This window comes from Bos grunniens, chromosome 5 (genome assembly GCF_055505025.1).
Source record: "Bos grunniens cultivar Pamir isolate PY7600 chromosome 5, Bosgru_T2T1.0, whole genome shotgun sequence".
NCBI classification, from domain to species: Eukaryota; Metazoa; Chordata; class Mammalia; order Artiodactyla; family Bovidae; genus Bos; species Bos grunniens.
Genome location: NC_141169.1, coordinates 108,495,475 through 108,512,680, shown reverse-complemented (window position 1 = coordinate 108,512,680; position 17,206 = coordinate 108,495,475). Strand labels below are relative to the sequence as shown.

Below are 17,206 nucleotides of genomic sequence, written 5' to 3'. Positions count from 1 at the left end.
TGTTTCACCCTCCCTCTCCCTCTCTCCCTCCCTCCCGGCTCCCCCGACTTTTTTTTTTAATTTTTGGCTGTTGGGTCTTTGTTGCTGCTCATGGACTCTCTAGTTGTGGCCCACAAGCTTAGTTGCTCCTAGGCATGTGGGATCTTAGCTCCCTGTGCTGTGCTTAGTGGCTCAGTCATGTCTAACTCTTGGCGACTCCATCGACTGTAGCCTGTCAGGCTCCTCTTTCCATGAGGATTCTCTAGGCAAGAATACTGGAGTAGATTGCCATGCCCTCCTCCAGGGGAGTCTTCCCAATCCAGGGATGGAATCCAGGTCTCCTACATTGCAGGCAGATTCTTTACCAGCTGACCCACCAGGGAAGCCTAAGAATACTGGAGTGGGTAGCCTATCCCTTCTCCAGGGAATCTTCCTGACCCAGGAATCAAACCAGGGTCTCCTGCATTGCAGGTGGATTCTTTAGCAGCTGAGTTACCAGGGAAGCCTGACCAGGGACCAGTTCTCCACCCAGGGATCAAACTCGAGTCCCGTGCACTGGAAGGTGGATTCTTAACCGCTGGACCCCCAGGGCAGTCCCCAGCTCCCAGATCCTCTGCAGGTGGAACTTAACACACTTTGCTGAGCAGGAGCCCAGCCCTCACTTCCTCACAGATGGGTGATGACAAGTCATCTCTGAGAAGATTGGCTTTCTCGTGCATGCAGTAGGGAAAATGCTATCTTAGTATTTCGCAGGATTGCTGTCCTGATAAAAACGCAAAGAAGGGTGTGAACACTTTGTGAAAAGTCTGAAGGCATAGAGGGGTAATTGAGAGCCACTATTTATGGAGCGCCCTGGAGTCTCATTTTCATTTAATCCCCTTATCGGCCCTGCGCAGGGCTCTTGCCATGTGCATTTACAGCCGACAGGACTGAGGCTTAGAGAGCCTCTCAGTGAATAACCTGGCGGTGGGGGGTGGGGAGTGGAATTCAAGCCAGAGCCTCCTGACCTGTACCCCTGCGCTTAGCCATGACTGCACCACTTCCCTGGATGGCGTCCTGATTGTTCCTCAAAGGTCGTGAGCCCATCCAGGACGGCGGCCCAGAAATATTTGCCTATTTGAAGCAGTGTGCAAAGCATCTTTGCTGAGGCTGCCTGGTCTTGCTTTAATTAGAATGTACAGCCACGACCCCCCCCCCATCCCACCCCTCACCCCCTCTGCCATGGAGAAGTGGGAAAGGGTGCCATGGGTTTGATGAGGTTATTATGTCTTTCATGTCTCATTGTGAGACTGTTTTGTTTAGATAACTTCAGCCCAGACACCTTCCTTCCGAGTCTCCTAAAGTTCCCCCCACCCTCTGGTCACACTGGCCAGTGATCTTTCTCTTGCTCCCCTGACCGCCCACAGAGCGCTGCGTGGAGTTCCAGAGGACCAATGGCTCTCTGAATGCGACCGCTGAGAATGCCACCTCTCCCGTCATCGAGTTCTGGGAGTAAGTGAGGCCCTTTCTCCCTTCATCCAGTGTGGATGGTTTGTCTAGGGCAGGGGGGTGAGTTCAAACAGTGGTGACTCCACAGATGGCAAGGGACGAACTTCTGCTTCCTCCTTTGGTGGCCCCACCATCCAAGTGGCTTTTCCCTTTTGCCTGTATCTGTGGTTAATGCAGGACTGTCCTCAGACCGGGCCTGCCTCCCCTCCCCCGGGGCCACCCCCATGAGTGTCCAGCCTCCTCCCCAGCTCCTTGTCAGTTACCTCTACTGCTCCTCCCCCCAAATACTGGCATTCACCTAAGATGTGATTCCTAATATCAAAGCATCTTCACAGCCCAGCTGAGAGAATATGTTTGCGTTCCCTTCTCTGGGTTCAGTTGCACTCGGCCTGGCAGAATAGACTTACCCAGGGACAGTTTGTCTTTGCGTCCCTGTCTGTCTATCCCCATCTCTGGGCAAAGGTGAGCCTCACGGTTCAGAGTAAAGGAGCCGGTGAGCCTTTTTCAGATCAGAGCGAGAGGCTCAGCTCTGCTGCCCAGGGAGCTGAGGCCGGCAGCTCACCCCTCTTTCCCCAGGCGGCGGGTCCTGAAGATCTCAGAAGGCATCCAGCACCTGGGGGCCCTGCGCTGGGAGCTGGCCCTGTGCCTCCTGCTCGCCTGGGTCGTCTGCTACTTCTGCATCTGGAAGGGCGTCAAGTCCACGGGCAAGGTCTGTGTCAGAGAGCCCTGGGCACCGCCCCCCCATCCCGGGACCCTCTGCCCTCGCTGGGGGGCTCAGCCACCCAGAGGTTCCTCAAGTTGTACCTAGTCAGGGATGGGAGAGAATGACCCCATGAAGATTGCTTGGTGCTTGCTTGCTTGATTCTGTGCCTCTCCTGGACTCAGTCACATGTCCTTCTGTTTGGGGAGGTGAAATGGAAGAAAGACGGAGAGGGAAGGGGAAACAGAGAGAGGGAGGGGAGACAGAGAGGGGGAGGGGGAGACAGAGAGAGGGAGGGGGAGACAGAGAGGGAGGGGAGACAGAGAGGGGGAGGGGGAGACAGAGAGGGGGAAGGGGAGACAGAGAGGGGGAGGGGGAGACAGGGAGGGGGAGGGGGAGACAGAGGGAGGGAGGGGAAACAGAGGGAGGGAGGGGGAGACAGAGGGGGGGAGGGGGCACAGAGAGGGGGAGGGGGAGACGGGGGGGAGGGGGAGACAGAGGGAGGGAGGGGGACACAGAGAGGGGGAGGGGGGCACAGAGAGGGGGAGGGGGGCACAGAGAGGGGGAGGGGGAGACAGAGGGAGGGGGGAGACAGAGGGAGAGGGGAGACAGAGAGGTGGGGGGTGGAGACAGAGCTGGCGGTGGGGCGGGGCGGGGAGGGGGGCGGGGCGGGGCGGGGAGGGGAGCGGGGGGAGCGGGGGGGGCGGGGGGGGCGGGGGGGGCGGGGGGGGCGGGGGAGACAGAGACGGGTGGGGGCAGAGATGGGGAGGGCGGCAGGATCTCGGAACACACCACGTGTGTGGGCACATCACACAAGGAACAGGGTTCACGGCGCCGTTTCACACAGCAGTGCTTTGGGACTGTTCATCTTGACACAATTCTCAGCCACCCAAGGCCCGAGGGAGACGCCCTGCCCCGGAGTGTCATGCAGGGCAGCTCGAGTTCTCCTGGACTCTGGTCCCCGAGGCCTCTGACCAGGCCGCCCTCCTAATCGGGCCGTGCAGTCATGCTAAGCTCGTAAACTCGGCGAGGACAGGGATCACGTGTGACAGAACTGTCGTTCCCGACGACCCTGGCCACAGTTCTAAGCCCCCTGTCAGGGGCATGCCTAAGTTCATTCAGTCACTCAACAAATATTTGCCGGGGATTGTGTAGGGGGAGCTGGAGGGAGGGAGGCAGGAGGTTGTGGCCGGAGGCAGAGGGCAGACAGGACTGAACAGCTGCGGGATGAGGGGTGAGCGGGAGGGGGAGCAGGCGGGCTCCGTGACCTCTCTCGTGGGGTCGCAGCTCCTCCAGCCCCTCACGGCTTCCGTGTCTTTCCATCGCCTTGGCCCAGGTGGTGTACTTCACGGCCACCTTCCCTTACCTCATGCTGGTGGTCCTATTGATTCGAGGGGTGACGCTGCCCGGGGCAGCCCAAGGAATTCAGTTCTACCTGTACCCAAACCTCACGCGTCTGTGGGACCCCCAGGTAAGAAACCCCCGACGACGAGGGCTGCCCCTGTGCTCTGTATGGGCATCTCTGCTCCGTCTCCGGCGTCTGCGGTGGGGGATATTTCCACACATCTGCTGGCAGCTGTGTGTGCTCCCTGCTAGTTTCACAGCTGCCAGGGAGCCCGGAGGGTGTCCCTCGGGGGCTGAAGGTCCTAAAAGCCCTTCTCCAGGCTCTGCCCTGCTCCACCTCCCACCCCCACTTGGCACCTCCTTTCACACTGGGCAGCCTCTCTCCCCTGACCCTCCGCCAGCCCTCTGCTTCCCCCTCTCTGCCCACACGGCCCACCCCTGGCAGTGTCCCCGGCCCCGCCTGGAGCCAGCTGGCTGGTATTGAGTTTCCTGCCTGCTGTCCAGAGGGCTGCACCCCGCCTCCCTGTCCCTCCCGGCTCTTCCTTCAGGTCCACCCTCCAGGAGCGGGTGCTTGCTGACGAGGATTTGGACAGCAAGGCCTGTTGAGAGAAGCCTCTGTCGGCTTCTCGCCTCCTTGTTTGCCTGCCGTTTTGAAGGGCCTCCCAGGTGGCGCTAGTGGTAAAGAACCGGCCTGTCAACACAGGAGACTAGGGTTACATCCCCGGGTCGGGAAGATCTCCTGGAGGAGGGGATGGCAACCCGCTGCAGCATTCTTGCCTGGAGAGTCCCATGGATAGAGGAGCCTGGCGGGCTACAGTGCATGGGGTCACAAAGAGTCAGACAGGACTGAGCGACTTAGGATGCATATGCATGCAAAGCCAGGAGGTGCGGAGGTGGAAGAGGCCATGGGCGAGGGGAGCCCAGAGCCCTACCCCCTGTCCCCATCTCCCCAGCAAAGGTCACCTCCTGGAAGCCTCCTTTGCTCGGTGGGGAGGGGCCATGTCCCTGAAAGTGCTGCCCAGCTTAGGGCAGACCAGCAACCGGACAGCTTTTCAAACATTTTAATAGTAAAGGCAGCAGCATTGTCTTGCTGAGGGGCAAGGAGGGCAGGAAAGGAGGGAACGGCCCCTCCCCCAGCTCCCTTTGAGGCGGGGACGTCCCCATGGAGGCAGTGGCTCCCCTTGTTCCTTGTGCAGAGGTTGGGGTGACTGTTCTCCAGCCTGCCTTCCCCCCGCCCAGATGGACTACAAGCTCTTCCATCCTGGGTCCTAGGGTTGCTGTGGCCCCCAGAAGCATCCAGACCATTCGAGCCCAGACATTGCCCCAGCCTCGGCCCTGGGGTTCCTTCATGACCTCTGGTGGGATGTGAGCATGCCCTCTTGCACTTGTTTCTGAGACAGATAGAGACAGACACAGCTGCTTCATCTCCACCTGGGCCCGAGGGTGGCCGTGGAGCCAAACTGTAGAACGGCAGCTGCCAAAGCTAGAAAACCCCAGACGTCATCTGTGCAAACTCCTCACAGCACAGATGAGCAGACGGGGCCCAGGCTCACATGGAAGTAACAGCAGGCTGAGACCCACAGGGGACCCTGTGGTGGGACCAGGCAGCAAGCTGAAGGTGGTGGAGCAGCAGAGCTGGGCAAGGCCTGGGGGGAGAGGAGCCAGGTGTGGGTCTGGCGTGGATCCTTCACGCAGGAGGAGCTGCTGTGGCTCTGGAGCACGGTGTGGACCGGTGGCTGAGCCACGAGGTGTCTTTGCTTGGGGGTCAGGCAGGAGGAAGGAGGGGTGACAGACAGGGAGACGGGCAGATGGAATGAAAAAAGAAAGGGAGACAGGGTCCAGAATCTCTGGAACTGACCGGTGGCTTTTCTGATCGATGCCCTGTTTGTGCTGATCAGCCATGTGCAGCCGACAACTGCTGAGCGCCTGCCACAGCCCTGGCATCGTTAAGAGGTTCATGTGAACTATTTCAGCTCATCCTCACCATCAACCAGTGAAGTATCCCCACCTTTGTTAGTTGTTATTGTTATTAAGTTGCTCAGTCGTGTCCAACTCTTTGCAACCCCATGGACTGCAGCACGCCAGGCTCCCCTGTCCTTCAACATCTCCTGGAGTTTGCTCAAACTCATGTCCGTTGAGTCAGTGATGCCATCCAACCATCTCATCCTCTGTCGTCCCCTTCTCTTCCTGCCTTCAATCTTTCCCAGTATCAGGGTCTTTTCCAATGAGTCAGTTCTTTGCATCAGGTGGCCAAAGTATTGGAGTTTCAGCTTCAGCTCAGTCCTTCCAATGAGTATTCAGGACTGATTTCCTTTAGGATTGACTGGTTCTCTCTCCTTGCTGTCCGAGGGACTCTTGAGAGTCTTCTCCAGCACCACATATAACAGCTGGCGGCAAATATGAAGGAGGACCAGAGAGCATGCAGCTCTGAGAGTTAAAAGGCCATAATTCTGTGTCTGGCTATTGCAGGGATGAAGACCTCTTTCAGTCTCCTCTCCAGGACACTGTCCTTCCAACCCCGGGCAGCTGCAGGCCATGCAGGGAGCCGATGCCCTCAGAGTCCTCTGAGGCCATGGGAGGGAGATGTTTCCAGAGCCAGGCTTGGTCCTGAGCTTGTAAGCAGCCATGTTAGCTGCTGGTCCTGGCTTCCTGCAGGGCGGGATGTCCCGGCCAGAGTCCTAATCAAATCCAGTTGGCGTTCCCCAGGAAGTGTGACAGTTCCAACCTGCATTTGGCTGGCACTTGAGAAAGGTGCAAAATTCCTGCAGCACAAAGACCAGAGCGTCTCTGTCTGTCAAGCTCTCAATCTGGGAGCGGAAGCCAGGCAGAGACACGACTGGATTTCTCTGTCTGCCAGGCTGCTGTGCAGTGGGTGGGCTGCCGCCTCTCCCGGGCTCCCCAGCACCAACTCTGTCCCACTGGGGAGCAGCCCCAGGGGCTCCACTGGTGCATGTGCTGGTCAGGCTCTGTTTCTTTCCCTCACCCACCCTGACCCTTTTTGTCTGTCCGTTGGTAAGGACAGGGGTTGGGGACAAGGTGTCCAGAGAACCCTTGTTGGACATCTTAAATCTCTGTGTTAAGCTATTCTTGGGAGGGTTTATTTTGGGGGGAGGTTGGAGCCATTAATTAGAACGAGGCTTTTTATTTTGATGTCGCACATTGAGACCTAGGGAACCTGGAAGGCGAGTTGCTTCTTTAAAATGAGCAAATAGCAAGAGCAAATAGCCCACTGTGCTGTGCTGTGCTTAGTCACTCAGTCGTGTCTGACTCTTTGTGACCCTCCAGGCTCCTCTGTCCATGGGGATTCTCCAGGCAAGAATACTGGAGTGGGTTGCCATGCCCTTCTCCAGGGGAATCTTCCAACCCAGGGATTGAACCCAGGTCTCTTGCATTGCAGGTGGATTCTTTACCATCTGAGCCACCAGGGAAGCCCAAGAATACTGGAGTGGGTAGCCCATCACTTCTCCAGGGAACTTCCTGACCCAGGGATTGAAGCAGGGTCTCCTGCATTGCAAGCGAATTCTTTACCAGCTGAGCTACCAGGGAAGCCCTGAGGTGGGATAGGGAACTAGTATTTTTTTATGTATTAGGCATTTGACAAACAGTATTTTATTTTTATTTGTTGTTTTACACATTTTATCTGTTAATATACCCCTTTTTATTTCACTTATTATTACCATTTTCATGATAAGGCAAGTGAGGTTCAGAGAGGTTAAGTGATCTGCCTAAGATCACACAGCAAGTAATGAACAGAGTTAGGAAATGAACCCAGTTTGACTCCAAAGCCCAGGCTTTTTCTGTTCCATAATTGCCTTTCTCAAAATAGTAAATAGTTCTTGAGGTTGGACTCCGGGTTGAAAAACATCTTTCCTGGATCTTCTAGAAACTTCTCTCTTCCCCTGTCCCCCACTCCAAGACCTCTTTTTAACCCACACTTGGCCAAGGTTTTTTCACACCTGTTTTGTCGGGCAGTCTTCTGCGCCAGCCAAGCTCATGGAGTTTTGTTCTGGAAACCAGGGCTCCTGCACCAGGCAGGTGGCAGCTGGGTTGTGGCGGGAACAGAATGGCTTGCTCTGCTGTCCTCCGGCCCTTCCCCACTCCGCTCCCAGGCCGCGTCTCCCCTACCCCAGCAGGCCAGCCCAGAGCAGCTGCAAGCCAACTCACTAACCAGGGGCCTGGGTCACAATTGCGGGGCTGACCCCTGCACTCTGAACCCTCAGGCCCCCTACTTCCTCTTCCTCAGTTCTCATCAACCTCTCCTCCCAGCTCGATCTGAGTGTGTCCCCCGAGGGCGAGGTGAACAGCCGAGTCACAGTTTTCCTTTATTTCTTCTTCCCAAGCCCAAGTTCGAAATACTTCCTAACAACAGGATCTGCCCGTGGGCAACCATGGGACTGTCTCTGAGGAAATAGAGAGTTTCCCATGTGGACCGTGGGCCCCGCCAGGTGTGGGAGTGGACCTCCAGGGCCCAAGGCTGGGCCAGGTCCTGGATGACCTGCCTGGAGAGACCTCCCTGATTCTTTCTTTTTATTTATTTATTATTTTATTTTGGCTTCGTCAGGTCTTAGTTCCTGGAGGAGGGCATGGCAACCCACTCCAGTATTCTTGCTTGAAGAATCCCATGGACAGAGGAGCCTGGTGGGCTACAGTCCGTGGTGTCGCAAAGAGTCGGACATGACCGACAGAGTGCACAGAGCAGGTCTTAGTCGTAGCACGTGAGGTTTCTTTCTACTGCATCACGCGGGCTCTTTCTTTGCAGCACACAGACTCTTCGGTTGTGGCCCACAGGCTCAGTTGCTCCAAAGCATGTGAGATTTTAGTTCCCCAACCGGGAATCGAACCCATATCCCCCCACATTGCCAGGTAGATTCTTAACCACCGGATCACCAGGGAAGTCCCCCCTTATCCTTTCTTTTCGAGCTCAGAGCCTCTTGCCTCACCAACCCACCCTTGGGGCTGCGATAATGAAGGGAGCGGATGAGTGACTTTCAGACCAGAGACCACTGGGTTTTCCTGGGAGGATGCTCCTCTCAGGCTCTGGGGCAGTTTTAGAAGAGGAAAGCATTTGAGATGCCGCAAAGGAGGCACCGGACTCCCTGAGGCGTGACCTCCGCCTGCGGTATCCACAAAGTTTTGTGGTACCCACCCTGGTACCCTCCGCTCGGCTTCTCTCATGCCTGCCCTTTCCTTCTCCAGCTTCTGAAATAAATCCTGAGGCCCCCTCCCCTCTCCCCATCATCATTTCCCCTGAGGTTTAAGAAAGTTTCCCTGGGGTGGTCGACCTTGCCTGCTATCTCCTTTCTGGCCCTGCCCCCTTGGGGGTCTTCCTCTGTGCTTCTTGCTGAGGACCCCCTGCCCCACGTGGCAGCTCCTGCCTCCCAAATGCCCTGGGAGTCCTGGTGGGCAGGAGGCACAGATGGTCAGGCACGGCCCCCCTCTCTTCACCCTCTTTCCTGTCTGTCTCCAGCCCCGCACAAGTGAAAAGAGAGCAGGAGGCGAGAGCGCCGGGGTGGACTCCAGTTCTCAGAGGCTGGAAGGGCGGGATCCCCACTTCTGGGCTATACACTGGGGCTCCCCAGGAGGCTCTGAAACCACACAGGATTCTGGGTTCTGCTCTAGGTCTAGTTCGGGGTCTCATCTGGGATGCTGGTTGAGGAATCTGGTTTCTAAGGCAGTCAGCCGGCATGGGGTCCCTCGGACCTGCCAGAGCACCAAGGAAAGGGGCATTTGCGGGGAGTGAGTGGTGAGAGCAGGAGCAAGGGAGGTCGAGGGTGGTCTCGGTTAGGGAGGCGGGGTGGGGGGTGGGCAGGGGCTGAGGAGCTGTGGACACGGGCAGCTGAGGCTTTGGTGCCCGTGGGCACGGGAGCCTGATTTTAGCGGGAGGATAGCAGGGACCTGTTTGGGGGCTACTGTGGAGGGTGAGACCAGAAGTGGGGACCCCGCCCCCAGCCTGGCGACGTCCGTGGCCACAGCTCGGTGCTCACGTCCCCTGAAGGCAGGAGGTGCCTGGGGCGGGTCCGTGGCCCCAGGACCCCCACCTCCTGTGGATCTGCAGCCTTGCCGAGCCCCATTTGCCTTGATCTTCTTTCTCTTTGGGATGTTATTCTAGCTGTGAAATCTATCACAGCGAGCACAGGCCGGGCCGGCAGCTGAGATAATAAGAGGGACAGCTGTGCCCTGTGTTTACCAAGCGCTGTCTTCCCCCAGGAGCACACAGCCCCTTAGAGATGCCGTCCCTTCACCCTCTGGATGTTTTGTGAGCAGAGGATCCCTCCTTTGTTTTCAGAGGGTTTTGAGGCGCCTGGGACACATGCTCATGAGGGCTCTGACGTTGAGGACCCACATCCCCAGAAAGACTGTCCTGGGTTCCTTCCAAACTGGGCACGTCACCCGGGGTCTGGGGCGGGAGAAAGTGGGGGCTGAGCCCGGGCTTTGTTTCCATTACAGCAGCACGGGGCCCAGCCTCACGTGTTGTTTTAGCTTGTTTGTTTTTTGTTTTGTATCTGACTGCCCGGGTCTTAGTTTCAACATGAAGTTTTTTTTTTTTTTTTTTGCGGCATGTGGGATCTAGTTCCCTGAGCAGGGATTGAACCCAGGGCCCCCCCTTCATTGCGAGCAGAGAGTCTTAACCATTGGACACCAGGGAAGTTCCCATGCCTCACTTGGTTCTACAGCACCTGCCCGCCAGCCTCCATCGTGGGTCCTTTAGTCCTGATGCCCATGCCATCCCGGTGGTGCCCAAGACACCCCATCTAGAGGCCCAGGGATTCCAGCCCATTGGGACAGCATGGTCTAGGAGCTCTCTGTCCCGGCTGAGGGCAGGGCTCTGTATCTCTAGTCTGGCTCGGCTGTGGGCCTGTGGGCACCTCGGAGGGGCAGCTTTCTTGCCTTTTCTCTGTGTAGGTGTGGATGGATGCGGGCACCCAGATCTTCTTCTCCTTCGCCATCTGCCTAGGGTGCCTGACGGCCCTGGGCAGCTACAACAAGTATCACAACAACTGCTACAGGTGAGCGGGGGTGGGGCCTGGGCGCCTGCCCCTCCAGGTGTGCCAGGTCAGGGGCGATCCCTACACCCCACCTGTCTTCACCCCACTCTCCAGTCAGTCCCCCAGGGCTGCTAGGTGGTGAGAGGAGCCGGGGCAGCACGGGCAAGCGATCGCTCCCTGGAGGACCTGATAATTGATGATACCGGGCTCACGTAGAGGGCAGTGGGCACAGATGTGCAAGCAGACCTGCCCGGGAGTGAGTCACACCGAGCAGCCCAGGCCTCCCTGCTCTGGCCCCTCCCCATGGTTCCTGTGGGCCCGCCTGGGTTCTGTCAGAGAATTCAAGCCAGTTTTAGCTAAACAAAATCACATCATGCATTTCAAAATCGAAACTTAGGTGAGTAAGGAACATCTGTAGCCTGGGTGCCCCTCTCCCCTCCATTAACGTGCGGGCTGTGTGGGTACCAGGGTGGTGTCCCAGGAGGCACAGTGACAACACGGTGGGAGAGGGAGGCTCTGTGTCCGTGGGCGAGGTTCAGACCCTGTTACTCCCTTGAGGCCTCACTCTTCCAGGATGACCGTGGGTCAGTCCAAGTCTGAGCCCATGGAGTCGGGGCTCAGGACCAGCCCCTTGGGTGTCCTCTGCCCCTGCTGGGCAAGCGGTGTCCCTTGGGTTCCCTGGTCCCTGCCAGAGGCGCTGGGAGCCCCGCTGACCGTCTGTTCCCTGCCCTGCCCCGCCCACAGGGACAGCATCGCGCTCTGCTTCCTCAACAGCGGCACCAGCTTCGTGGCCGGGTTTGCCATCTTCTCCATCCTGGGCTTCATGTCCCAAGAGCAGGGGGTGCCCATCTCTGAGGTGGCCGAGTCAGGTGGGTGGTGTTTTGGGGGGTGGGGGGCCCGAGCCAGGTGACTCTGTGAGCTTTGTCTGAACCTTCGCCAGCCCACCGGGATTCACAGGCGTTTCTACTGTCCCCTACACTCGGGTGACCTTTCAGTGGCTGCGTCCTGGAAAGATGTGGGGTGGACTTAAGCAGCAATTCCAGCTTCAAAGGGCGAACAGGTGTGCAGAGAACACCTTCCTTTCCACACTCGCTTCCAGTTCCTCACCCTGGAGCCAACCAGTGTCATCCGGTTCACGCTTTTCCTTCCAGAAATGGTTTAGTCTTTTAAGAGAAAAAGAATACACATACGTCTGTACATACACATTCACACACACGTACATATTACTGTTTCTGCTTGTTACATCTTGTAACAGCCAGTTGCTAAGGTGCAGTATACACTGTCCTGCATCCTGCCCTGTCTTGTACCCCTTAAAGTGTGTCTCAGGGGTAAGTTAATTACCGGCACATGGCTTTCCTCCTTTAAGTGCCTGACCCTCACCCCTGCCCCCACCCATGATGCACTGCTGCTGCTTTTAAATAAAATCACAGATGGTCCCCTATCTGGTTAAGTGGCCAGCGTTTGCCTTGTACACCCTCTAGGCCCATGGACCGCCTGCTTGCACCTGTAATAAGATGATTTTGATCATGGGGTTCACAAGCTCCCCTGTCACACAAGGTGCCGGGCACCAGATAACTGACATCATGGGTTCTTATTAAGAACAATCGCGTTTCTCTGTTACAAAGCGCTGCCCTGTGCCAGGCGAGGTGCTGAGCGTTTGCGGTGACTTGTGATGGAGAGTGGTGGGGTGGGCCCTGGCAGCATGGGAAGCAGGCTAGGAGCTGACCGTCATCCCGGCCCACGATCTTGCTCTTCCTTTTATACAAGATCGGGCGCGTTCAGAGTGTTATGGCCATAGACGTGCCCTTCCTTTCAAAGGCAGCTCCCTATGGATGACCGGGTGCCGGCACGTGACCCTGTTCTTGCCATCTGAGCCAGCCAAGGGCAACATGAAGTGTTTGAGAGGATGCGGGGGGTGGCGGGGCACAGTGTCATGACACCCAGTGCCAGCTCGCTTGCTGTCGGGCAAGAGAAAAGGCAGTGCAGAGGTGCAGAGGTGGCCAGTGGTGCCCCAGACCCAATCTAGTCCAGAAGGTATTTTCTTTGGAAACTTACAGAAACCACTCTCCAGTAATTGCCTTACGGTTGCACGAAGGCTCCACGTCCTTCACCTCCCCCACTCTCCCTTTTACACTGGGACAACCAGCTCCACAAACATCTGTGAGCTCTTTTTAAATATGAAACCTCTGATTTGGAGCAATAGATCTGGAGAGTGAGCGCTGAGGATTTGGGGGTAGAACTTATAGAAATGTGGGTGAAATAGACCCCTTTCTATTTTCCAAAACCCTTTAAAATGCACACAGCCTTTATGTTCTCCTCCTGCCCTGAGAAAACAGCGGGTGGTACCTTGAAGAGCAGGGATCAGGTTGGGGTCTGGGTGTCTTCTTCTGGGCCAGGACGGTGGTGGCGGTGGCTAGCTTCAGGGCTCCCGCTGTCCTGTGTCCCACACCGGGACGCCCGCCTCGGGGTGGCACCGGCATGTCCCTCTCTCCTGCACAGGCCCCGGCCTGGCCTTCATTGCCTACCCCCGGGCTGTGGTGATGTTGCCCTTCTCGCCCCTCTGGGCCTGCTGCTTCTTCTTCATGGTCGTCCTCCTGGGACTGGACAGCCAGGTATCAAGAGGGATGGCCACTCAGAGCCTGAGAGACAGTGGTGTGCGTGGGTTGTGGGTGGGAAGCAGCGGGCTTGTTCCCCAACGTTGAACCTGATGCCCTGAAGGCCCTTAAAACAGCTGGGGGCTGGGCATGTGTCAGGAGACAATGCCCTTCCAGGGACCAAGCGGAGTTTGGGAGAGTGGGTCCAACCCCAACCATGCAGGGGGCGCTCTGGACTGTCAGGAGGCAGGCAGGGCTGCCTCTGGGAGGGACGAGCCAGAGCTGGTTGACGGAGCTTCTCGTGGGGGGCTCTTGCCCTCCAACTCCTCGCCCTCTCGTCCAGTTCGTGTGTGTGGAAAGCCTGGTGACGGCGCTGGTGGACATGTATCCCCGTGTGTTCCGCAAGAAGAACCGCAGGGAGGTCCTCATTCTGGGGGTATCTGTCACCTCCTTCCTCGTCGGGCTGGTCATGCTCACAGAGGTGAGGGTGTGGGGGCTTGCAGGTGGGTCCTGGGGAGGAGGAGAAGCCAAGGAGGGTCACTGTCCTCCCGGCAGGGGAAGCAGCTGCTGTGATGCCGGGTCTCTGCCATCTGGGCTTCAGAGCCTGGGGTCTGGTCCTTTCCCAGCCTGGGAAGCACTGAACATCTAGCTCTGGTCATGGCTGAGGGATGCTTTGGCTCCCCAGACGCTGAGAAATATAGAAAGCCTGGATGGGAAAATCAAAAGTGTCCAGTGTGGTTGGACTGGGAAAAACTGCATCCAGCAAGACCCCATGAGTTCCCAGGCAGCTGACCCAAGTTCCAGGGACAGACTTCAAAGACAGTAAAGGGAGCCCTGGGGTGGGTGACATTCCGGGTGACATCTCAGGGGAGAAGGCAGGAGACGGAACTCGTAGCCTGATGGTATCCAGGACGGCCCCTATCTTGACCTTCTGCCAAAAACGCACACTGTCGTGGACTCTGCGTCACCCCCTGCTTGTTCTCAGGGCTGAGCTAACAATGGCTGTTTCAGCTGTCTTTCCCAAAACAATAAGAAGCCCCTATCCTTGTCACATGTCTGCCAGAGCTTTACAGCTTACCAACCAGCCTCTCTTTTCATCTCTGTCTCCTGTGATCCTCCCCACCTCCACTTCACGCCCTGGGGGTGCCTGTCTCCTCGGGTAAGGTTCTGCCTCTCCCCCTCCCCGGGCAGGGCGGCATGTACGTGTTCCAGCTCTTTGACTACTATGCAGCCAGCGGCATGTGCCTGCTGTTCGTGGCTATCTTTGAGTCCTTCTGCGTGGCATGGGCCTACGGTGAGTGACTCTCCCCTTGGTCCTGACCCTGGCACTCGCCTCTGCCCAGGGCTCTCAGACAAAGGAGATACCACTGCTTACAACCACCTTCCCTGGCCCAACCTCAAAAAAAAAAAAATCTCAAGAATCCGAAATGGCCCCCAAGAGGTGGTCTTGTGCACCCTCCTAATGATGGCTGCCCCCAGCCCACCCTGGGGGACCATATCACGTCTTATCCAGAGCTTTTCAGCCTTTAACAACCTCGATCATCAGAAAGTCCCTGCCTTGGCCCAAGCCGAGTTCTGCCCGCTGCTGTTTATGTCTGTGAAATCCAGGCAAGAGTCAGCTCCCAGGGGCGATCAGAGAAGACATCCACCACGTCTTTTCTTTGCCCTTCCTGGTCGCTGTGGTCCCTGTCCTGATGCTTCAGATGCTAGACGGTCCTTTCTCCCCCTCCCTCCTCTCCTTCGTGGCAGGAGCTGGGCGCTTTTATGACAACATCGAGGACATGATTGGGTATAGGCCGTGGCCTCTCATCAAATACTGTTGGCTCTTCCTCACACCGGCTGTGTGCACAGTAAGACAAGCTCCGGAGGAGAAACCAGATGAAGGGAGAGAGGCGGTGGTCCAGGAGGGTAACGGGCCCTTACCCTAGAAGGGACTTCTCCGTGGGGATTGAAAATCATTTAGAGGCTTCATTCATTCTCCTGTTGGGTTCTGCAAAATGCGAGCCAGATAGCTTCTTCCTTCCCATTTCACAGAAGTACAAACTGAGGGCCAGGGCAGCCGGTTCAACCTACTCCACAGTGTGAGTCTAACGTGGGGCAGATGCCTCGGGCTGCTGAGATGATACTCACTGATAAAGTCCAGTGATGACAATAGCAGTTCTAGAACACTTAACTTCCTGCTGGGCACAGAGTGCATCACACATTTAATCAGTCCTCACAAGAACCCCACGAAGAATTACTGCTGCATTCGCTTCTCAGGTGAAACTGAAGCCCCGGAGGTTAAGCAGTTCACTGGAGCTGGAAGGTGGCCGAGAGCTGGGGCTCAAGCCCAGGCAGCCTGGCTTGGAGTCTGGGCCTGAGCTCCTAAGCACCGCTGCTTTGGCTTTTCCTGGGTCAGCAGCGCCCCTGAACACCCACTGTGCTGATGACAAGCCAGGGGATGGAGGCTCCACCCCTGCGCTCCAGGTGCTCACAGCTGGACACCAAGTCCCAACTGAGGGCCAACCTTGTGTAGAGACACCCAGGGTCGCGGGGACCCTGCAGAGACAGAGAAGGCACCTTGGAAATATCTCCCCGGGGGTATGGATTTTGAGCAGTCTGTGGATGGAGGCTGGAGGTAGACTGGCCCAGCTGGGTCAGGGACCCATGCTCCCCCAGCCCCGTCTCTCCTGCTCTCACCCTCAGGCCACCTTCCTCTTCTCCCTGATCAAGTACACCCCGCTGACCTACAACAAGAAGTACAAATACCCGTGGTGGGGCGATGCCCTGGGCTGGCTCCTGGCCCTCTCCTCCATGGTCTGCATTCCTGCCTGGAGCTGCTACAAACTCAGCACCCTCAAGGGGTCTTTCAGAGAGGTAGGGAGATGGAGGGGAGGAAAGAGTCAGAGGACGAGCTGGTGGCTCGTCCTTGCTGAGAGGTGGCAGCCTGCCTAGGTAGAGGGTGGTGCACGGGAGGGCCAGGGGTCCTGGCGTGGGCATTGGGGAGGGACAGATGGAGTGCTCAGCAGTCTCAGAAAGAGACAGGAGGCCGCCAAGACAATGCTGTGGTTACCGGGAGGGCGTCTGTGTAGGAGGAGGCACGCACACAACAGCGAAGAGGGCCGCTGCCCCCCACCCCCGCTGCCCCCCACCCCTCCTCCCCCCGTCTCCAGCTCACGACAGACCCCACTCTGCTCGCAGAGAGTTCGCCAGCTCCTGTGCCCAGCCAAGGACCTTCCCCAAGGGCACCGAGAAGGACCCTCCGCCCCGGCCACACCCAGGACATCACTTCTCATCCTCACCGAGCTGGAGCCTCACCACTAGAGGCCAGGGCCTGAGTGGTCCAGTGAGCCTGGCTATGGACACGATTACAGAAGGAACACACAGAAGCAGCCCTCTGTGTTTCTCCAGGCTCCCCGCCCCGGCTTAGGAAGGGGTGGTGGCGGGGGGGGGGGGACAGGCAGAGACTAGAGAAGATAATAGGGGACATTTTAGAACCCAATTCTGAGCTGGATGCCAACTTCCCTGCTCCAGGGGTGGCTGGATGGGTGAGAAGGGCCAGGATCGAGGGCAACCCCTTTGAGAGGGGCCTGGGGAGTCTGGGGGACGGGCGAGAGCTCTGTTTGGCTTCCCTTCATTCCATTAAATCCGAGTTCTTCCTACCAGCTGCTAGCGGTCCGTCTGGTTTCCGCCCCTACCCTTGCTGCCCTCCCCACCTCCTCACCCACCCCATCCGCTGTCTCTCCTTCCCACACTGACTGGGGCCTCTCCTTGTGGACCAGGAGCAGAGGGGCTGCTGTGGGAGAAGGGGGTGGGGCCCAGTCAAGGTCCTCTGTCCCCAGGCCCTTGGCCAGAGGGGCTGTCTCCCCTCTGTCCACACCCCCCGTCCATCCCCTCTCCCCATCCGTCCCCTCTCCCAGGTCCCTTCCCCTGCTCCTTCACTCTGGAATAGGAAAGGAGATGGAAGGGAGAAGAAGGAGTTCTCGTTAGAGGAAGGAGGATGAGAGTGGCTGGGCTTCTTTCCGCCCGATTTCCCCCCGCCGAGTCCTTTCCCGGCCCTGCCTTCCCAAATTGCACACCGCACCGGGCATCGTGCGCCGGGTTCTAGACACGTACAGACAGTCCGCGAAGCCCTG

General features: G+C 57.6%; 1 protein-coding gene across 1 annotated transcript in view; it reads left to right on the top strand.

The window, feature by feature from the left end:
• Positions 1-16,735, top strand: part of SLC6A13 (solute carrier family 6 member 13) — a 35,089-nt gene extending 18,354 nt beyond the window's left edge. Inside the window, exons 4-14 of the mRNA XM_086404274.1 lie at positions 1,386-1,470; positions 2,044-2,176; positions 3,504-3,638; positions 10,415-10,518; positions 11,242-11,366; positions 12,997-13,109; positions 13,435-13,572; positions 14,283-14,385; positions 14,841-14,941; positions 15,777-15,947; positions 16,272-16,735. Coding sequence (XP_086260400.1) covers positions 1,386-1,470; positions 2,044-2,176; positions 3,504-3,638; positions 10,415-10,518; positions 11,242-11,366; positions 12,997-13,109; positions 13,435-13,572; positions 14,283-14,385; positions 14,841-14,941; positions 15,777-15,947; positions 16,272-16,394 — 1,331 coding nt within the window. The 3' untranslated portion in view covers positions 16,395-16,735. The remainder of the gene's footprint in view (positions 1-1,385; positions 1,471-2,043; positions 2,177-3,503; positions 3,639-10,414; positions 10,519-11,241; positions 11,367-12,996; positions 13,110-13,434; positions 13,573-14,282; positions 14,386-14,840; positions 14,942-15,776; positions 15,948-16,271) is intronic.
• The last annotated feature ends 471 nt before the right edge of the window (positions 16,736-17,206 follow it).